Source organism: Myotis yumanensis, unplaced genomic scaffold (assembly GCF_028538775.1).
Source record: "Myotis yumanensis isolate MYYU_CA2020_CCGP unplaced genomic scaffold, mMyoYum1.0.hap1 SCAF_11, whole genome shotgun sequence".
Taxonomy (NCBI): domain Eukaryota; kingdom Metazoa; phylum Chordata; class Mammalia; order Chiroptera; family Vespertilionidae; genus Myotis; species Myotis yumanensis.
In genome coordinates, this window is record NW_027223762.1 from 53,441,722 (window position 1) to 53,464,332 (window position 22,611).

Genomic DNA, 22,611 nt, shown 5'->3' on the forward strand with positions numbered 1-22,611 from the left:
TTTATAACTTGGTTATAGATGTACTCTCAAATTCTCATTGCTGTAGGGCTGATGGTCAAGTTCTTCTCACCCCAAATGAGCTTGCCTGATAGCATATCTTTTTTAAAAAAAAATACATTTTATTGATTTTTTACAGAGAGGAAGGGAGAGGGATAGAGAGTTAGAAACATTGATGAGAGAGAAACATTGATTAGCTGCCTCCTGCACACTCCCTACTGGGGATGTGCCCGCAACCAAGGTACATGCCCTTGACCGGAATCGAACCTGGAACCTTTCAGTCCGCAGGCCAACGCTCTACCCACTGAGCCAAACCGGTCAGGGCCTGATAGCTTATCTTGATATGTTATGGGTCACGACTTTTGTATTTGACTATTGTTCTTTTTTATTGTTGTTGTTAATCCTCCCCCATGATATTTTTTAACATTGATTTTTAGACAGAGTGAAGGGAGGGGAGAGACAGAGAGAGAGAAACATAGATGTGAGAGAAACACATACAGTGGGGCCTTGACTTACGAGTGTCCTGACTAACGAGTTTTTCGAGATACGAGCCGTCTCTCGGCTGATTTTTTGCTTTGAGTTGCGAGCTAAAATTCGGGTTACAAGCCAGCTTCAGATACCCCACCGCTAGTTGGCGCAGCGAACGTCACAGTGAACGCCACAACATCAGCCCAGCATCACGTGTCTCACTCGTTCACTTTTTGATTTGACATACGAGTAATTTGAGTTACGAGCTCCGTCACAGAACGAATTAAACTCGTACGTCAAGGCCCCACCGTAGATTGGTTGCCTCCCACACATGCCCAGACCAGGGCCAGGGATGGAGCCTGCAACCGAGGTACGTGCCTTTGACCAGAATCAAACCCAGGAACCTTCAGTCTGCAGGTCGACACGCTATCCACTGAGCCAGACTGGCCAGGGCTAACTGCTGTTCTTAATTGCCCTTAACTGGCCCTCGCTGCACGTGCTCTGTCCTCAGTCACCTGTCACATTCATGTCTGGGAATGTAGAGTGCTCTTTTCAAATCAAGGATCTAACTCATCGTTTTTAATATCGATTTCTCTTGGAACTGGTTTTCTTCAGTAAGTCAAAAAACACAAGGCAGGTAACAGAAGGTAGTGGAAACATTGCTCCTTTAGAAGCTACAGACTTTTAGGGTACAGTTACTAGCATTGCTGCTATGAGGTGTCACCTGAGAAGTCCGTTTCTCTATTATTTATATTTTCTGAAGACTCCCTGCCTTACATCCTCATCGGCACAAAGGCTACAGCGGCTACACCGGCCAAGTCTTGGATGGCGGGCGGCCTGACACCAACGCAGCCCTTGCCACCTCGCTTCTTCCAGACAGAAGGAACTTCACGAACGTGTCTCCCTCCCCACGGGCCTTCTGGACACAGCTCACTGGGAAATCTGCGCTTGAAAAGGTTAGGACTAAATTTCACAGCACGCCGTTTATTTACCCTTGTTGCACCACAGCCGACCACTGTGGGTGCTCTTCTTGCTAAATGGGCTGAAATTTAATATTGGAAATTAGTCCAATCTAATCATTTCACTAATGAAGGTCAAACTACTCAGACTGTCATTTCCTTTGGGGGAACATTAATTTCTAGTCAATAAAATTTGAGTGTGTTTGCTTAATGAATAGTTCTCCTTCCCAATATACTTCAGTCTAATATTGAGTGTTGGTTGTAGGCAAATCCAGATAAATGCCATGTTTTGAGAAGACAAATCCATGCTGTCTAAAGAGACCTTGGGCAGCGGGAAAGGAGAGAACAGACCCAGAGGGTTGGGCCAGGGTGCCTCGCCCTCCAGGAGGCCTGTTTGGGGGAGGGGGGTGCTCTAGGCACTGGGTCTGCTTCCCTTGTTGTCTGTGTCCTGGACAGAGAGCTGAGTGCTGGTCACGGAGGGTCAGTGTCTGTGAAGAGGGCATTGGTCACACGGGCGGAAAACACGGCCCTTTGAGGGAGGCTTTGCTGTCGGGCGTGTGAGTGAAGCAAGCCTGGGGTCACGTGGTTCTTGCTTGCTACCCAAGCATACTAATGTGAGCACTTTACTCTGCGGTGAATCCGGCTACGTCCAGGTACCGTTCCTTTCCTCCTTCTCAGTGGACACAATGAAGTGTCCCAGGCGAAAGATGAAACAATAACCCACACTCGGGTGCCATAAACCTGCCGAGGAGGAGGCGGAGTCACCGTTTCTCAATCTTCCTACCACGCTGGTCTGAACGTTTCTCGGGACAATAAGGCAAATGCGACAGTCCCGTTGACATCAAGTCCCAGAGCGCTGGAGACCGAGGCGGCTGAGACAACGTGGTCCTTGGTTTTAGAAATCTTTAATAATGGGGGGAGACTAAGGTGTGACCACTAATTTGCTATTTCTCTTACAAGGAAGCCGGCCCACCCCACAAACCGACGGACAGCTGAGGGCCACGAGGTTCAACATGAGCAGTCCAGTCCAAAGCTGGTTTGACTGATGGGTCCCACAGGTGATGAGACACCCCGACCCCCCAGTTCTGTGGAAACAGACATTGTCAATGCCTTATTAATACATTCTTTGGAAATGGAAAAAAAAATCAGTGTGACACAAAAGGATCAATGAAGCAGGCATGGTCACACCTAGAAAAATATGACGTTGTCTAGATCCCAAATTAGCTTTTGCCTGAAAACATGAGCTATATCATTGGGAGGTGCCCATCCCAGGGCCACAGCCTTTTTCTAAGGCTGGCCTAGGTTTCTGGAGAGACGACGCTTTCCATAGGAGGAAAAAACCCCACAAAAATAAAGACAAAAGAAAACCTAAAGTTCACTATTTTTTGTGGCTCAAAGTTCCAGTAAGAAGTATGTTACGCCCTCGCTGGTGTGGCTTAGTTGGCTGGGCGTCGTCCTGTGCACCGAAAGGTCACCGGTTCGATTCCCGGTCAGGGCTCGTGCCAGGTTGTGGGCTCGATCCTCAGTTGGGGCCCATGCAGGAGGCAGCTGACCAGTTTTGCTCTTATATTGATGTTTCTCTCTCTCTCCCTTTCTCTTGCTAAAAAAATTACACATAGAAGAGCTGTCACAGGACAGCTGTGGACCGTCTCTCTGAGTCTCCATCTTCAAATCTCAAGTCATTCAATTGGGGAGAATTCAAAAGCATTCCCTCTTAAATAAACAGTACCTTATACACTGGACAGCAAAACCCATGGGAAATGGTAAGACACGAAACCAGAAAACTATTATTTTGTTGTGCCTGCTCATCTGAGCCGGCCCAGAGCCCCGGGGAGCCAAAGGGAGTCTGCTGCAGCGCCACTGGAGCTGCAGACGCAGGTGAGAGACGTGAGAACCGAGATCTGAGGGAGAGGCAGCACCAGGAGCCAGGAGAGGGAGGGCGGAGGAGAGGGAGGACAGAGGCACAGGAGGGAGGACGGCGCAGCAGGGGAGGGAGGACGGAGGCCCAGGAGAGGGAGGACGGAGGCGCAGGAGGGAGGACGAAGGTGCAGGAGGGAGGACCGAGGCGCAGGAGGGACAACGGAGGCGCAGGAGGGAGGACGGAGGCGCAGGAGGGAGGACAGAGGCGCAGGAGGGAGGACAGAGGTGCAGGAGAGGCAGGACGGAGGAGAAGGCGGGCGGAGGCGCAGCAGCTGTCTCACACTAAGACTGGAGCAATTAAGAGACAAGAGCTTCACAAGCCTGTTCTCTGGGAAGAAGCCACGACCCACCATCTCTCTGGAAGAACTTGCAACCACCCGAGGCGAAGCCCCTCGCAGAAGGCAGCCTCCACACTCGGCCCCTCACTGCCGGCATCCACAGGGAGTGTCCCTCTAGCACAGTGGTTCTCAACCTTCTGGCCCTTTAGATACCGTTCCTCATGTTGTGACCCAACCATAAAATTATTTTCGTTGCTACTTCATAACTGTAATGTTGCTACTGTTATGAATCGTAATGTAAATATCTGATATGCAGGATGGTCTTAGGCGACCCCTGTGAAAGGTCTCAACCCACAGGTTGAGAACCGCTGCTCTAGCAGCATCCAGAAAGGACATTTCCGGTAGACTTAGAGACTTCTAATAAAAAAAAAAAAACACTCAAATTAACTAGACTGTGAGAACTCAGGAAACTTTTATTCTTTTTCCTTTTGACCAGCACATTGCCTGGTACATACTGCCGGGCAGGCATTCAAAAAAAAATTTTTTTAAATAGGCAATTTATAATACTGGGAGAATGTCATTTTAGTGTTTCAGAAAACATGTTATTCTTGGAAAGGGCTTGTTCTCTTACGACTCTGGGAAACAGAGGTTTTGTCCTAACTCTTGGAAGCCTCCTGGGAAGGACAGCGTAACACCTTGGATGAACATGGAAGTGCTCGGAAGGGCCGTTAAAAACTTTCAAGAAATTCAAAGTTGTCCTAATTGCAGGGAAGACGGGGCCTCTGCAGCCCAGGGCGACGCGCAGTGCCGCGAGGACACGGGAAATGTCTTCTGACTCTCCCTGACCGGGACCTGCAGACAGCCCCCCTGCTGATCCCCGCAGGTCGCTGGCGGGAGGGGGAGCAGCGGAGGGACCATCAACGTCTCCACCCAGCCCAGGCCTCACACCGCAGCATGGCCGGACCAGGCCAGAGGGTTAGCTCCTGAGCAGGTCCTCCTGCCAGGGCCTCTGACCTCGTCCCAGATGTCGGGGGTAACAAGAACCAGAACCAGAACCAGGTGTTCAGGGCTCTCCTCAAAGGCTGACTCCCCTCTCCTTCCACGGACTACCTGGTATTCTGTGTGCACTTGGGCAGCGTTCTTACAAATTAAATAAATTTCTTAAACTATAGTAAAACATCATTACACCCAGTTCTCTTCAGAAAGTCTTTCCAATTCAATTCCCAAAATTAACTTACAAAATTTTGTGCAAAAACACCAACCTCAAATAAATACGGAGGGGGGTGGGGGGAGTGGAAGGAGGAAGGGGTGGAATGGGAAGAGCGAAACTGGTTTTTGTCTTTTAAATTAAAAGTTAAAAACACCAGCTGCATCTCAAAGTATTTGTAGGAGAAATGCCCCAAGAAGGCCAAGAAAAGCGGCCCTCAGAGTCCGAGGTGCATTTCCAGTGAGGTTGTCTGTGTTCAAAACTCGCAATGGACGCCCCCGCTGAGGTCCTTCACCACACCCTCCTTGACCAGCTTCAGCAGCAGCCTGGTCTCCGTCGTCACGTTGTGCATGGTCTGGAAGTTCATGGCGGCCATGCAGAGGTTGTCGAAGTAATGCAAAGGTGTTCTGGGCTGGCTGAGGTCATAGCCAAAGCCGGCCAAGCTGACTTCATCGCACAGGTGTGTGGCTAAGACAACGGCAATGACGCCAATCGTGGGGACGTTCTGGAAAAGAAAAAAGACCCAACAGTCTGAGCGCAATTCGCTGCTCCCCACATAGCACGCATGCTGTGCCAAGTAATAAAGGCGGCGATTTTAAACATCCCACGATTTCAGCCTGCTGTTTATTTCCAAGCTTTTTTCCTGGGCATCTCTACAGACACGTTTTTATTTTTAAACAAAAATGGGATGTTCTGCAACTCAATTTTCTTGCTTAATATATTATGAAGGTGTTCTCATATCCATTAGCTTTTCTTCACCCTTCACAGTCCCACAATATTGCATCGACTATACCATCATCTACATCTATAAAAGGCTGTATGCTAAGTGTCCAACCATCTGACCAGTCGCTATGAGTGCACTGACCACCAGGGGGCAGATGCTCAATGCAGGAGCTGCCAAGCTGCAGTGATTTGGCAGCGGTGGTTCTCTGGTGACACACCCTGTAACCAGAGAGGAGGAAACCTATTCCTGGCGGGGCCTCGAGATTCCACCTTCGGCCGTGGGTTATGTTGTTGCTGGGGCACTGTTGGCCGGAATCTGGTTTACTGCACACTTGTGTTTGCATTCCACACCCTGTACGACAGCAACTTTGCAGAGTGCCCTCTCGCACTCTGGGACCCCTCAGGGGATGTTGGAGAGCCGGTTTCAGCCCGATCCCCACAGGCCAACCCGAGGGACCCCACCTGCTGGAGGTACCCTGCTCACTCCGCAGATGCCCTTAGAGCCAGGGTTCCACCCCAGGTGCGGCCGGCCGGGGAGGGACCCCAGGAGGTTGGCTCCAGGGCGTGTCTGGCCCGTCTCGCCCAGTCCTGCCCTACTGGCCACCTTCTAATTAATTTCCTTTCAATGTGCATGAATCCGTGCACCAGGTCACTAGTCTTAAATAACATCTCAGTGACCTACGTGCTAATGTGCTGACTCTACTAAAGAGATGAGACACCAGGGACAACCAATGAACACTGAGGAGCCCTGAGTCAGGGTGCAGAGTGGTGAATACAGATTCCGCTTCTCATCGTGGCCTAGGTTTCCCCACTGGAAGATGCCTCTGTGTACACAGCCGAGCCTAAGTGAAATATGTACAGAGGTCATCCCTCAAACGCAGACAAGAATCGTTAACTCTCAGTAGAAGAAAAAAAAAATACCTTATCTCGGCCCCAGAACCTGGACTGGGGCTCTGAATACTGAAGGATGTCAAAGGCAGTCTCTTTGATAATAACTGGATTCAAAATCCTGAAATGTTTTGGCTGTAACGGGATTTTTTCTGCCACCTGCTTCCAAAAGAAGAGTCGTACCCAAAATGGCTGAGGAAAGAAAACAAGAAGCAATCATTAGGGATACGTGATAGTCATCGATCAGTGGAGCGGGGAACGCATCCCCTGATAAACGGGCCAAGCCGTGGCCGTGACCCCTGGCGGGCACGCGTTCAGCAGCAAACTCACAGCTGTCTGCAAAGTCACTCTCAACTCAAACACGCAGCTCCAAAGGACCTGGTCTTTGAAGGTGGCATTGGACAAGGAGAGAAGCCACAGACCCATCTTTTGTGTGGGGAAGAAACTGCTTAGGGAATGACCAGAGGAGGTACAGCCTTTGTAGGATCAAAAGCCACCATTTTGCCCAGGGAAGACTAAGCAAACAGCACCAATTCAAGGGTACTAAGTGCTGTGAGTGCCGGCTCTGTCAGGCCCTCACCCAGGGTCCTCTCTCCCTCCACTCACTCCTTTTCCCAGTCCCGTGAAGTCTCTTGGTAACTGACTGAGTCATTTCGTATGAGCTTCAGGTCCCAACTAGAACAACTTCTTTTCCATAGAAAGCCCGGAAGACCACGATAACCCGCACAGAATCAAGTGCCGGAGATACAAGTCTCCACCACAGGAAGCTTCTGTGAAAGGTCTCATAGCCCCGTATGTCCTATTACTTGTGTGGACCGCTGGTCTGTGCAAGTGAATATAAATGCACTCGCACTCCACGACAGTTGGCCTCTGAAGTTAATTTCAACACAATGGGAGGGACTATAAAGTGTGACTGATCACCATAAAGACAAAAAAGACAAAGAAGACTATGACCGGGTGAGGCCGTCTCCTCCACACCCGCCCTCTGGAATGCTGGGAATTTACTCCTGGGAATTTACACCACCAATAAAGGCAGTCTGGGAGAAGCTCTTTGAGAATACTCCCCAGAGGTTTTATGTACATTCTTTTCAATATCCCCAATAATGGTTTACAATAACCCAGGTAAACCTAATTTCTAGGAAAAGCCAAAAGCCACCTAAGTTCCAGTCTAGTGAACCCATTGGGTCATCAACCTTAGTAATAACAATTTTTGTCCAAAACTTGATATTCCCATTAAGTAATGATCTTGACCTCCACCTGTGAATCGATCATGTTCAGAAAGCCATTTCCAGCAAGGAGTTCTGAGGGGTTTCCACAGAGGGAGAGGTTATTTAAAACACAACCCGGAAGTGAAAGCATGCATTCCACCGAGTCTGCTGAAAAGTAAAAGTCTGCATCACAAGGAGAGACCCCAGACACACTGAAGGCCGGATTTCCATGCTTACCAGGGTTTCGTTCTCTACCATTGCCTGGAGCCAGTTGAAGTCAACACTCTTAAATAAAACAGCCACAAACAAGTCAGTGGAATAATATTCGAAGTCAGACAGTGGGGCACCCTCTGGATAAGTCATCCTTATAGTAGTTTTATTTCCAACATGCTCTGAATATCCCTCAACGGGCGCACTGTTTAACCTATTTAACACAAAGGACAAGATAAATAGACAAAGCAAGCCATTAGCTACCTTATCACACCACTAAAGAATTCCCTCCTGTGTTCTCCGTACTTTTTTTAGGCCTGGGAATGGGTAGTGGTTGGGGCCGGGGTGTCCCTCCCTCCTTGCCCTGTGAGAGGTGCCCTGTGAGGGATGCCCCCAGCTCATCTCTGAATGCCAAGCAATTCGCTCTCGTCCCATTTTTAGGCAATACTAACAGTATATTTTGGGCTTTTTCTGGGCACTAATGTTTCCTTGAAAGCCTCCCATTGTGCTCAGATACCAGTGGCTCTTGTCAGAGTTTCCAAAAGGTAGAGAGGAAAACCTAGAAACCAGGGCCAGGCAGACACGGCGACAGTTATATATGGACAGGGTTGAATGGGGGTGTGGCCATGGGCCCAGGTGCAGCCTGGTCGTAAAGCGAGGATTTGGGACACTAACAACTGTTAGATCAGCGAAGGCTTTGCCAGGGTGGCTGTTTGGGAGAGAAGTCTAAGAATTCTTCCCAAAGCAATACTACTGCTCACACTGTCATACAGTTTTGTAGTGTGGTTGGTTTTTGGCCTGTACTATGTCACCTGTATCTAACCTTTCTCTTCTATTCCACTTCCTCTTCTAAACCTCAGACACTTACCCCTGGATTATTAAAAGATATTATTAGACAGGACAACAAAATGTAAGACATGAGCCTAGACCAGCTATGTTTTCCTTTTTTTTTTTCTGCTCCCCCCACCCCCTTCCTTTTCTTTTTTAAAATAAAGGACATTAGGAAAACTGGTGAAATGTGAATCAAGACTGCAGATAAGGTGTGATGTATCAGTGCTAACTTCCTGACTCTGAATAATGCTCTGTGCTTCTGTAATAGAATGCCCTTGTTCTTGGGAAACACATGCTGAAGTTTTAGGGGTAAGGGAGCTAGATGTTTGCAACGAACTCTGAAAGGGTTCGGAGAAGAATCATCGCATATGTAAAGAGAACATGACAAAGCCAACGTGGTGAAGTGTTACCAAAGGGGAATCTGGGAGAACGGTGAACAGGAGTTCTGTGGACTATTTTTGCAACTTTTCTGTTATATTTAGAATCACTTTGTCTAAAAGTTACTCCCCAGCCCTGGCTGGTGGGGCTCGATTGGTTGAGTGTCGTCCTGTGCTGGCTCAATTTCCCAGTCAGGGCACATACCTAGGTTGTGGGTTCAGCCCCCAATTGGGGTGTGTGCGGGAAGCAACAGATGGATGCCTCTTTCTTACATAGCTGTCTCTCTTTCCCTCTCCCTTCCTCTCTCTCTAAATTCAATTAAAAAATATTAAAAGTTACTCCCCCAAAGCTTCTCCCTCATAATTATGCTAAGTCACCCTTTCTCTGGCCCTAAGGCTGTGGCCTCCCAGTGCCTATGCATGAAGTCCACACTCGCCAGGCTGGTGCCCACCATCACCAGGCACCTTCCCAGCCCCCTTCCCGCTCTCCCAGGGCCGCTTCTTCTTCCTCCTGCCCAGTGAGGCTCCTCACCCAGATCTCACTGCCTGCCCTCCTCCTCCCCGAAGAGCCAGATCCCGTTGCTCTGCTGCTGGAGGCCGCCCCTTCCTCCACATCTCTTCTCCGGTTTCTTACCTCCTCTATCAGGACCCCTGGTTTCTTACCTCCTCCCCCATTTCCCAGTCCTGCACCATTCGATGGGCACAGGGTCCTGTCTGCCTCCCCCAACGCTGCCTGTTGAGGTTCTGGAAGCCTCAAAACCCTGCATGTGGAATGCTGGTGCCTGGCGTGGATCGGGGCCCTATGGTGTCCTCATCTCTGACACTGGCCAACCATGGTGGTTTCAGCGAGGACTGGGACGTCTAAAGCACATGACACGCACTGTCACACAGACATCAGCCAGTGAAAGGCAGTGACGTGTCTGCCCTCACCCCAACCTGCACACTCCTGCTGCACACCATCCTGCTTTCTGCTCACTGGGGCCTATGGGACCGCTTTCGACCTAAAACGTGGTTCTTACCTGTTTCTTCTCTCCCTTATAACTTACAGAAGTCTGGTTCTTGCCTACCACACCTTATACCCTTGCCCTCTCCTCCTTAGCCCCCACATTCCCGCACATTCCCCCCAATCCGATGCTAATATTTACTGAGCATATACCACAGGCCTGCCACTATTCTAAGTGCTCTAAACCCATTCATGCCTTTAACCTTCACAGTAACCCGCTCAGGGATGTGCCATCACCGCCTCCGCTTACAGATGAGGAAACGAAGGCACAAATCAGTCAGGACACTTGCCCGAGACCTCGGCTGCCAGGACAAAGGCAGTATGTGTACACACTATTGCTTTTAGTTCAAAATATCTGAACTAACCAGAGATTTCTCTCAACGGGTAAATTTTCTCATAGCAGTTCCACTACTGCCTCAGACCCCAGACTAGAAATCTTGGTGTCCCCTGCCAGAAAATCCTGTAATTCACTTTTCCAATATATCTCATATTTGATCTTTAAAAAATGTGTTTTTTAATCGATTTTAGAGAGGAAGGGAGAAGGAGAGAGATAGACATCGATGATGAGAAAGAATCACCAGTTGTCTGCCTCCTGCATGCCCCCCATGTGCCCTGATTGGGAATCGAACTGTGGCCTCCTGGTTTATAGGTTGATGCTCAACTGCTGAGCCATGCTGGTCGGGCTCCTATTTGATCTCTAGCCTCTATTTCTTCTTTCTCCATCTCATACCCGGCCCCACACTGCTCGCCCTGATTGCAGCCTCCAAACCCAGGCTCCCGCCCTATTGTCTCCCGCCTTCTGTCAAATCCACATCCTACTCTCTACGAGTTTAAGACCCAACTTTCATCATGCTCCTGGTTTTGAACACCTGTAAGATAGAGACAATTCCCTAAAGTGTATCAAGAGCCTTAAAAACCATTCAAATATTGTTAATCCAACAATTCTAGGGATTCTTGGAATCATGTCCAAGGGAATAAATCAAAGATGTACATACAGACACACACATGAGAATGTGCAAAGCATTTTCACAATCACAAGGACACTGGAGACATTCTAAGTGTCCAACAATGGGAGGGTGGCTAAGTAGCGTACGTTGCCTCATTTACAGGAATAGTAAACGGTCAAGTTAGTTTCCCAAAGACAGAGAACGACCTCAGAAACTATTCATACCACGATGCTAAAAAAGCAAAACCCTTCATAAGAATATAAATGCACTCATTAGTATGTAAAAAGAGCAAAAGTGAAAAAAAAAAAACACAGCCAATTAGCAGTGGTTGGTTTTTGTGCCATGAGTGGCATTTTCTTCCTTATATTTTCCTGTATTTTTAAATCTTCAAGAATGAACATATTTTACTTTTATAATCAGAAAGCAGCTTAGCCAGCTAGGCCAAGAAGAATCCAGGCTGGCTCCTTACGGCCTGTTGTGTGTTTTCTGCAGCCCAGCCAGCGGCCTGCAGGGCTCACCCACACCAGCCCAGCTCCCAGGCCAGGCACCCACCCACTCAGCCTCCCGTCCTCCTGGCCTCGCCTGGCACAGCCTTCCTCCTTTGCTGGCTTATCTGAACCTCCCCATCCTCCTAAACCTCACCTCTTCTGAAAAGTGTTTTGCCAAACTGGGGTCAGTACCGCACAGTTTGGAGCATCTAATCACATCATGTTTTTGTTTTGATTTCTTCAACAGTCACCTCCCCAAGGGCAGCAGGGGCGTGTAGGGGACCAACAGCAGTGAGCCAGCTCTGGAGGAGGAAGGTTGGTCTAAAGCAACGTACCGTATCACCATGTCGAACTGGTTCAGGGCCGGGCCCAGCTCTAGTCCGTGGAGTATCCCGCCACTTCCGATGACCACGCAACGCCGACAACTCTTTGCTTTCAAGTGTTCAGGAAGGTCGTGCTCAGGCAAGAGTTCCAGGAGGCTCTGCACTTTCCCGGAGAAGTGCCGGAATCCGAAAGGAGGGTCGTACTTGTACTCGGCCTCGTTCGCCCGGGGGCCCTTCTTCACGAAGGGCGGCAAGTCCACGCTGTACCGGTGCCCAAACAGCCGCGCCATGGACGTCCTGGCAAACCTGGGCCGGCACTCCTGCTGCAAGACTTGCTGCGCGTATTTCTGAGCTCTCTGGAATGGAATCACACCAACCTGCGCTTACAACACTGTCAGGCATTAGAAATGTAGAAATGTACCTTTAGAGGTGACACTCTGTCGTCTGTAAGGTGTCTGAGGTAGCTCCCCTTCTGACGGTTGTCTTTTCCCACAGAACATCTGCTTTTCAGAGTTAATTTATGTGAGAAACTTGAAGGAAAAACCTGGGAGGATCACATGACATGTTACAGACTCAACCAGAGTATTTATTTCATAAAGGATTATTTATTGTTGTGTAGAGTTTTAAATGTTGGCCCCAGCTGTGTTTTTTCTCAAAGCAGGAAGGACCCTCCATCTCCTACCACCCCCAGCTTAACCTTGTTCAAGTAAATTTGGGGGCGGGGGGAAGATATACTTTGAGGTGTTTAAGATTTCATAAAATCCCGTCACACCTTACTACATGGAAGAAGCTTGAAGACATTATGCCCAGTGAGATAAGGACACCTTATACAATGGAATCATGCACAGAAATGCAAATAGCGCATGATTCCATTATATAAGGTGTCTAACAGTCAAATGTATAATAAAGTAGAGTGGTGGTTACCTGAGACTGGGGGGAGGAGGAAACGGGAAGGGGGGTGTGTTTCATGGGTAGTCCCAGCTTTATAGGATAAATCTGTTTCACAGCATGAGTTTCAACTTTGTAAGATGAAAAAGTTCTAGGAATCTGTTTCACAATGTGAATATACGTCGTGCTTAAAAAATGCCCAAGAAGGTAAATGCTATGTTACGTGTTTCTTACCACAATTAGAATGTTTTCCATATTTGAGGTTCTCATCTGCTCAGGGTGAGAAACAGGCTTACTCATCAGTTGGGGTAATGAGCTTTATGAGAGTCTGGAAATTACTCTCAATGTAACCAAGGAATAATGTCATGTCAACACAGAAGTTGCCTTGATGTCGTATACAATTTTCCCTGTAGATTAACATGTTGCATCGACAAGGAACAACAATCTAATGCCAAGTACACTAGCCCAGCTGAACCCACAAGGCCGGGAGGAACGTGTACCACTTTCCATGCCCACGGCCTTCCTCCTGGCTTCATCTGGCCACATGCTGCCTCAGGACCAACCGCTTGGCAGAAAGTTCTCCCTTGTCACAGAGCTTTTGTTCTCAAGTCCACAATCGGCAGCCTCTGCCCTGCCTTACCCCTCCCACCACCAAACCACCTTCACATGCGTGTGTGTGTGTGTGTGTGTGAGTCCTGTTTACTGGAATATTTTTAGGATTGAACATGTCCTTTGAACGATGACCGTACTATTACAAGGATTATTTATTGCTGCATATAGTTTCAAATGTTTGCCCCAGCTATGTTTTTTCTCAAAGCCTTGTTATTTTTATTAGGTTTTTGTATAACATATTTTTGGCATGGCTGGTATTTTTTTTTCAGTTATACTTGGCATACAATATTGTTAGTTTCAGCTATACAACACAGTGATTAGACATTTATATAACTTATGAAGCAATCCACCCCAATAAGTCTAGTACCCACCTGACACCATACAAAGTTATTACAATACTAGAGGCCCGGTGCACAAAATTCATGCACTGGGCCAGGGGGTGTGGGGGCACCTCGGCCTGGCCTGTGCCCTCTCGCAGTCCAGGACCTCGCTCCTGCGTTGAGCGTCTGCACCCTGGTGGTCAGTGCGCATCATAGTGACCTGTCATTCTGCCTTTCTATCAATTTGCATATTAGGCTTTTATTATATAGGATTATTGATTATGTGCCCTGTGCTGTACTTACATCCCCATGACTATTTTTATAACTGCTAACTTGTACTTATTAATCCCGCCACCTTTTCACCAGCCCCTGAGACTCCCTCAACAACTGCCAACGTGTTCTTTGTATCCATGAGTTTGTTTCTATTTTGTTTGTTCACTTATTTTTTTAGGTTCCACATGTAAGTGAAATCATATGTTACTTGACTTTGTCTGACTTATTTCATTCAGCATAATACCCTTTAGGGCCATTCATTCTGTCACAGATGGCAAGATTTCATTCTTTTTATGGCTGAGCAATATGCCATTGTATGTATGTACCACATCTTTATCCAGTCATCTATTGATGGACATTTACGTTGCTTCCATTCTTGGTTACTGTAAATAATGCTGCAGTGAACACAGGCATACATATACCTTTTTGAATTAGTGTTTTGAATTTCTTTGCATAAATACCCAGAAGACTGCTGGGTCACAAGGTAGTTCTATTTTTAATTTTTGAGAAACCACCATACCTGTTTTCCATAGTGGCTGTGCCAATTTACAATCCTACCCAAAGTACACGAGGGTTCCCTTTGCTCCATATCTGCACCAACACATGCTGTTTGTTGATTTATTGGTGAATCATTCTGACAGGTATGAGGCGACATCTCACTGTGGTGTTAATTAGTATTTCCCTGATGACTGGTGACATTGAGCATCACCTATATGTCCTCTTGGGAGAAATGTCTATTCAGGCCCTCTGCCCATTTTTTCCATTGGGTTGTTTATCTTGTTGGAATTAGATTGTATGAGTTCCTTATATCTTTTGTATAATAATCCCTTACTGGATATATCATTGGTGAATATCTTCTCCCATTTGATAGGTTATCTTTTGGCTTTGTTGATGGTTTCCTTTGCTGTGCAAAAACATTTTAATTTGATGTAGTTCCATGTTTATTTCTTCTTTTTTTTCCCTTGCCCAAGGAGACATATCTAACAAATATTACTAAGAGCAATTTCAGAGAGCTTACTGCCTATGTTTTCTTCTAGGATTTTTATGGTTTTAGGTCTAATGTTCAAGTCTTTAATCCAAAATGTGCTTTAACTTTAACAAATTGTTCTTAAAAATCCTCCTCCCTTGCCCTAGTCAGTTTGGCTCAGTGGATAGAGCATCAGCCTGGGGACTGAAGGGTCCTGGGTTTGATTTCTGGTCAGGGCACATGCCTGGGTTGCAGGCTTGATCCTCAGTAGGGGGCATGCAGGAAGCAGCCAATCAATGACTCTCTCTCATCATTGATATTTTTCTCTCTCTCTCTCCCTCTCCATTTCTATCTGAACTCAATAAAAAAGTATTTTTAAAAAATCCTCCTCCCTGCCGAAACCGGTTTGGCTCAGTGGATAGAGCGTCGGCCTGCGGACTGAAGGGTCCCAGGTTCGATTCTGGTCAAGGGCATGTACCTGGGTTGCGGGCACATCCCCAGTAGGAGATGTGCAGGAGGCAGCTGGTCGATGTGTCTCTCTCATCGATGTTTCTAACTCTCTATCTCTCTCTCCCTTCCTCTCTGTAAAAAAAAAATCAATAAAATATATTTTAAAAAAAAGAAAAAAAAAAGAAAAAGAAAAAATCCTCCTCCCTGACTTTATATTAATAATCCAAAGGTAACTGCAGTTTAGAGATGTGAGATAATTAAAAAACATGAGAGGCATATGGTTAGTGTTAAATAGCAATAGGTTCTACTACACTAAGATTTTACTGGATTCCCTGGTAAACTAAACAAGCCAATGAACTATTAAAAACATAATTCTTAACCATCATTACATGATATTGTGATGAAGATGAATATTTTCGATCTAATACCTGTACATCTTGACTTAGCTTCCTGTATTAGCATCATCTACTTCTTGGCAAACTTGATAAGATCTTCCTTGGACAATGTTTCCAGCCTTCCCCTCTTCGGGGAGCCTGCTGGTCAAGCATTCTCTCCACCTTAGATTTCCCTCTCCCAGGGGTGGCTAGTGAAGACCTCCTCCCTGCACGATTCTTCAACAGATTCCCCATGGCCACCCTTGGCTGCGCATCCCACAGCCTGGCCACCACCACATGGGTACTCTGTCTGTAGCTGCTATCCTATATAATAAAAGGGTAATATGCAAATTGACCCTAATGGTGGAATGACCAGAATGACCACTGGACCAGTCACTATGAGGTGCACTGACTACCTCTTGGTCCCTTTCCCCGGCCGTCAGGCACTGGTCACCCGATGGCGAATGGGGAACCTGGGTCTGGCTGCGGGCAGCTGGGGAAGATGGCCCTGATCACAGGCCGGGCCTAGGGACCGTACCCACACACAAATTAGGTGCTCAGGGCCTCTAGTAATAACATATTTGTAGACATGTATCTATCTTATAGCAGAACCCCCACTTTTAAAATATGTTTTTATTGATTTTTAGAGAGAGAGGAAGGGGAGAGAGGGAGAGAGAGAGGCTCTGGCCCTGGTTCTGACAAGGGAAACTGCTATTCTTGGAGCCTCAGATGAGGCTGCAGACACTATGCATGATCACTGGTCACGTTGTGATGCCTGAGACACCTGGCAAGACTGGTGCTAGTATAGGCACTTTGTGGGCTCAAGGTAGCATCACGATAAGGGCAGAGCTGGCATGACCTGGGCTAGGGATTACCTTCCCAACTCCAAAAGCCACAGCCTCCACAGACAGAGAGCAGCACACAAACGCCGGGGGACAGGAGCCTGAACACGAATCGAGAGCTTCATGAACAGTCAGTGGGAAAGCCCGAGAGGAACTGGTCCCTCCCGGAGCAGCCCCAGGACTGAGGGCCAGCCCCCAACCCCACCTGCTACCCAGCAGGACCTTAAGGCCCAGCCACAGGGGGCAGGGCAGCGGGGCTGCGCACACCAGACAAGCTTGTATCTAGACTCTGGGTCTGAAGGTTAGAAACAGCAATTTTCCGAGGACAAAGGTCTAGTTCCTCACTATAGAATGAGACCGCGAGCATCTGGTTTTACAAGCCTCCCGGGACAGAGCGCCACGGGAGACCTAGAGAAGCGGCTGACTGACGCGTGACTGGAAGGAGAGGTGGGTGTTCAGGCTACCTGTGCCCGAAGCTGCTGGGCGGCCGCACTTTCTCTCCAGAAGTTTCGTTTGGAAAGAGTGAAATTTCATTCTATTTCCATGTTGGCCGAGTTCCATTGCAGGCTTCAAACTTAATTTTCTAGACCGTGAGCAGAGCACAAGGCTTAGCCTCATCTTCTGACCGTGACCCCTCCCTGGCCTCGTTCACACTGGGTGCAATAATCAACCCCTGGCAAATGAATGCTCCCAATGCCACCAGACAAGCCGAAAGCAACAGCAATTCTTTTTCTTCTTTTGTTTTAACTCCTTCAAAGACACACAACCAGCTCTGAGAAAGCCCCTAGGGGCAATTTCTTCTAACCAGGAACTCCTAGCCTCTCTCCTCCTTCTTCCAAGTTTTAAAGCCTTGGAGGAGGAAAACCTCATCTTTCTTGGAGAGAATCGCCTTTTGGAGCTGTGACAGAGAGGAGGCTTTCCCCTTCTCTGCTGCAGACAGCTCCAAAGGATGTGGAAGGGTCTGGATTGCATGCACCCAGGGTAAGCAGAGAATGGGTGACTCTCAGAGACACAGGATCTCCCAGGCCCTTCAAATCAAGGCATGGGAATGAGGGCTTCAATTTTTAAGGTAGTCAGGACGCCAATTTTTAAGTTTAACCTGGCTGGATAGCTCAGTTAGAGCACTGTCCTGACACACCAGAGGTGTGTGTTCAATCAGGGCACACACGAGAATCCTATATAATCAAGAGGCAATATGCAAATTGACCATCACACCCTCACAAGATGGCGGCGCCCAGTGAGGACGGGGCCTGCTGCTCAGTGCACCTGCCACTGGGGCCACGGGTCCTCCTGCACCCGCCACTGATTGAGGCTCAGGCAAGTAGGGCCAGCTGAGGTGCAGGCAAGCCTCGGATGGCGGCTGCCCAGCCGCCCAGGGCCGGCCGAGGCTTCTGCTGCCGGCAGTGGCAGCAGCAGAGGTGTGATGGGGCGTCACCTTTCCCTGATCGCCGGGTTGCCTCCCACCCCTGAGGGCTCCTGTACTGTGAGAGGGGGCAGGCTGGGCTGAGGGACCCCCACTTCAGTGCATGAGTTTTCATGCACCGGGGCCTCTAGTTAACCAATGAATGCCTAAATAAGTGGAACAACAAATCAATGTTTCTCTCTCTCTCCCTTCCTCTCTCTCTCTGAAAGTCAATAAAGTTAACAACAAAAACCATCTTCCAGGATGAACTTGCTGGCTGCCCACAATTAAGAATAAAGAGACATCTGGTTGATACAAGTGTCAATGATGATTTGCAATGGAAAACCAGGGTATTTCTTTAAAAAAATCAAAGTATGTTGCTTTCTGTTTCATATCCCACATGTGAGATCATACAGTATTTGTCTTTCTGTTTGACTTATTTCACTGAGCATAATGCCCTCAAGGTTCATCCACGCTGTTGTAAATGGAGGGGTTTCCTTCTTTCATATAGCTGAGTAGTATTCCCTTGTCTGTATAAATACCACATCTTTCTCCAATCAAACGTCAGTATGGTGGTTACCAGAGAGGAGGGGTTGAAGAAGAAAGTGCAATTTTCCTTCTCAACCATACTTTCTTTTTTTTTTTTTTTTTTAATTTTTTTTTTTTAATTTTTTTTTTTTAAATATATTTTATTGATTTTTTACAGAGAGGAAGGGAGAGAGATAGAGAGTTAGAAACATCGATGAGAGAGAAACATCGATCAGCTGCCTCCTGCACATCTCCTACCGGGGATGTGCCCGCAACCCAGGTACATGCCCTTGACCGGAATCGAACCTGGGACCCTTCAGTCCGCAGGCCGACGCTCTATCCACTGAGCCAAACCGGTTTCGGCCTCTCAACCATACTTTCAAAGTGTCCGAGCATTCCTGCAGAGACCACTGTTAGCAGCCTTTAAAGAACAAAAACAAAAAAACCACAAGTGGCACACTAAGGGCCATCTTTAAATAGAAAATATAAAGCCCACAACCAACAGAGCCACACACCTCTGTGCTACTGCAGGCCAGGTCCAGTGCAACCAGAACTCGCTCAGCCAACAGGGTCGGCAGGGGCCCCTAACACTGCGAGTTGCTGAATGTCATCAACAGAGCGAACAGCGCCCCACCCTCGTGGCTCTGAGACCCTCTTCAGCTGATACACACTCACAGTCATTCAGATTTGTCCAAACGCTTTGGCCTCACTCCACCAGTAGCCTGGAGGCAGGGTTGTCTTTGTGGGGAGCTCTTACTGAACGCCATCTCCCAGCCACTGAGAATACCATGGCCGCACCAGCCAGCTTCCTCCACCATTTCCTCTACTGGGGGTTGCTGTTCTTCGTTTAATGATGCATGTCTACATATCCAACTTAGGAGCTGCTTAGAGTGTGGCATTTAAGGTCTTGCACTCTGGACCTATCGCATTTCAGTCTCACCTTCTGCTATTCCCACCCCAAGTCCTCAGCGATTTCCAACTCTGGCTTTCCTCTAATTTGGAAGGCCCCGTGAGGCATCTGCCTTTTGCTCCCTCTGTGTGGGATGAAGCAGGACAAGCTGTGAGGACCACTGTGGCATTTCAAGGGGGTCAACAATGCTAAAAAGCTCCATTAAAAAAAAGTCTCAATAGAATAAAAGACACCCCTCTTTCCACCATGGTTACAGGGTGGTTTTACTTTTTACTTTATTAAATGTCTGAACTGAGACGTTCACAAACATGTGAATTACTTAACTGCCCTCCTATGGCTCCTTTTTCCCACAAATTCCAGGGGACTTTCCACTGTGTTTATTTCTGTATTATCTGAGTTTTGGGTGTTTTCTTAATTGTAAAAAAATATTTTAGACCTGGATTGATGTGGTGGTCACAGTGGGCTGCCTAGGGGGTTTCCACACCTTCTCGGAGAAACCACAGTTTTGTTCCCCTTTCTCTGCACAGGCAGTGGCCTTGGGAGACTGGCCCTGCCCATCAGGTACCTCCATCCTCCTTGTCAGTGAATGGTCAGGAACCCTCACTGGAGCCAATCAGGGCAGGGCACTGGCAGCTATGAGTCTGCTACTGGTCCAGCAGTAAACATTGGCCCCATAAGCCTAGATGGAGGACTCATATTCCATGTTTCAGGGGGAAGGAGATGGGGGGGCTTTTTTCTGTCTACTGTCTATTGGTAGACATGGAGAGTTGGACAGGAGATATCTGTCCTACTCCTCAAAGGAATTTTACACTCAATATGCATTCCTGAAATTTCCTGTTGTTTAACTGTGGATTTTCTGTATAATCTGGAATTCAAAGATGAGAAAACAAACTGTGGTTTAAGGAATATCTCCCCCTCCCTCTGGAGTTTAATATAGATAAGTACATATTAATTAGTGTAAAATGTTAGCACACAATCCCTCTCTCTCAAGGGCTTATTTGTTGGACAGTGAGGAAGAAAAATAGTCAAAATACCACAGTAGTGACCTGGCTAGGTGGCTGTTAGTTGGCGCATCCTCCCATACACTAAAAGGTTGTGGGTTCGATTCCCAGTCAGGGTACATACCTAGGTTTCGGGTTTGATTCCGGTCAATGTGCATGGGAGGCAACCAATTGATGTTTCTCTCTCTCTCTCTCCCCCCTCTCTCTCTCTCAAATCAATAATAATAATAAAAAGAGTGTACATCCACACATGAGATTAGTGGGGCATGCCTGCATGCAGAACGGCAGGTAAGGAGCTTTCCCCACTGAAAATGGCAAAGGGGCAGGTCCCGTGCTCGATGGCTGAGATCATCTCCCAGGCACCTGGTGGCCACCATGGCCAAGCAGGTACTGCTGCGCCAGAGGTGGTGGTTGTGCACTGTGAGGGCATCAACATTTCTGACAATTTCTACAGAAACTAGTTGAAGTACGTGGCCCTACCACTTCCGAGCCCCCAGCGACATCTTTCATCAGACCGAGACTGTGTGGGGCCTGCTACTCTGCAAGACCAAGCAGGCCAGGCCACCCCGGAGAGCCTCAAGGTGTTTGATGGAATCCCGCCACCTACAAGTAAAAGCAAAAGGTGGCTCCCACTGCCCTCAATGTTGTGCTTCTGAAGAACACACAGAAGGCTGCCTGCCTAGGGCGCCTGGCTCATGAGGCTGGCGGTCACAGCCATGCGGGAGGAGAAGAGGAAGAAGGCCAAGACTTATTACCAGGAGGAAAAGCAGCTCATGAGGCTACAGAAACGGGCCCAAAAGAATGTGAAGGAGAACTGACAGATACACAGAGGTCCTCGAGACCCATGGAATCCTGGTCTGAGCCCCAATAAAAAAAAAAAAGTTGGGCAAGGAGACATCAATCTGGGGCAATGGGTGAGAGCACAGAGTCCCAAAGGGCAATCTTAGGTCATGATTCCTTTTCCTGAAATCCCAGAAACTATGTATTTCCATAAACACCATCTCTGTTCTCAAATAACTTGTACTTTAGATGGGACAACGAAATGCTTGCATAAATTATTACAATACCAGGTGGAGAGTGGCAAGTTTCAGAGGAGCTTCAAGCACCGCTGAAGTCCAGCGGGGTAGTCACTGAGCTGGGGACGAGTGGGGCCATGCACCTGCACTCAGGCCAGGGAAAGCCCCAAGTCCCAACACCAGCCCACACGCTGCAGCCAGGGACTGGCCCAATGTCGAGAAGCACAGGGTCTCAGGGCTAGAAAGAACCTAAAAGGCTCCTGAACCACTGCTGTCTGATGCCTGAATTCTACCTACCAAACCTCCATAACAGTCATCCTGGCTTTGCTTAAAGACCTCCAGAGGCTTGCCACAAAGGTGGCCCATTCATTCCACCTTTGGACGCCTGGGACCGTCAACCCCTTCTTTCAGCTTGGCCGCCATCGCCTGGTCTGCATCTCTGACACCGAGGCCACCCAGGTGGGGCGACCTTCCATGGCCCATGACAGTAGCGGCTATGTGGCCTGTACCAGGTCTTCTCCCCTTCAGGTCCCCACTCCTTCCGAGGTTCCTCAGGGCCATGGTCCTGAGTCTCTTCTCTGGTCATTCGCAGAAGTTACTATGATTCCTGGAGGGAACCTTAGAGAGTGATGGCCATAATGGTCAGAGCACTTATCTGAAGCAGACCATTCCGCTCTATCACTGTAGCTTACGGGAAATGGCTGTAGGCGGCCACGGCACATGCCGATGCAGATGGTGCTGGCTTGGCACTAAAACCACCAAGTTGATTTTCACCCCAGGTGTCCCTACACCACATGCATCTTCCCCATCTTGAACTTCTGAAATGGTGTGCCTGACCCTTGCACAAGACAGCTCACCTTTCTCAGTTAATCCCTGCTCAAGAGCCATTACCTCTGCAGCTGGTCAGCAGTGTGCAGAAGGATGCACAGAGGATGTGGAGAGTGCAGCAAAGACACAACGGGAAGAGCTCACAGATACGAGCATTTAGGCCTTTCCCAGGAGACAGAGAGAGACCGGACGTCTAAAAACTATCCAAGAGAGCTGTGAAGGGCCTTGGAGTGGAAAGGGACTTGGGGATGTCCACAAGGCCAGCCGGATCGGGAGGAGAGGGAAGGCCCGAGCAGTGGCTACTGGACACATCCTACTCCAGCGAAGCACACGGGCTAATGCTGATGAAATGCTGAGTCAGCGAATGTTGGAG

At 48.2% G+C, this 22,611-nt stretch overlaps 1 protein-coding gene and 1 pseudogene across 3 annotated transcripts in view; one reads left to right on the top strand and one right to left on the bottom strand.

The window, feature by feature from the left end:
* Nucleotides 1–4,065: 4,065 nt before the first annotated feature.
* ST3GAL5 (ST3 beta-galactoside alpha-2,3-sialyltransferase 5) overlaps nucleotides 4,066–22,611 on the bottom strand; it is a 43,806-nt gene continuing 25,260 nt past the window's right edge. For all 3 annotated transcript variants that reach the window (XM_070429627.1, XM_070429629.1, XM_070429628.1), the window contains exons 4-7: nucleotides 11,840–12,183; nucleotides 7,886–8,072; nucleotides 6,474–6,632; nucleotides 4,066–5,334 (exon numbers count right to left, since the gene is read on the bottom strand). In XM_070429627.1, coding sequence (XP_070285728.1) covers nucleotides 5,086–5,334; nucleotides 6,474–6,632; nucleotides 7,886–8,072; nucleotides 11,840–12,183 — 939 coding nt within the window. In that variant the 3' untranslated portion in view covers nucleotides 4,066–5,085. The remainder of the gene's footprint in view (nucleotides 5,335–6,473; nucleotides 6,633–7,885; nucleotides 8,073–11,839; nucleotides 12,184–22,611) is intronic.
* LOC139020061 (large ribosomal subunit protein uL13 pseudogene) lies at nucleotides 20,770–21,255 on the top strand (annotated as a pseudogene).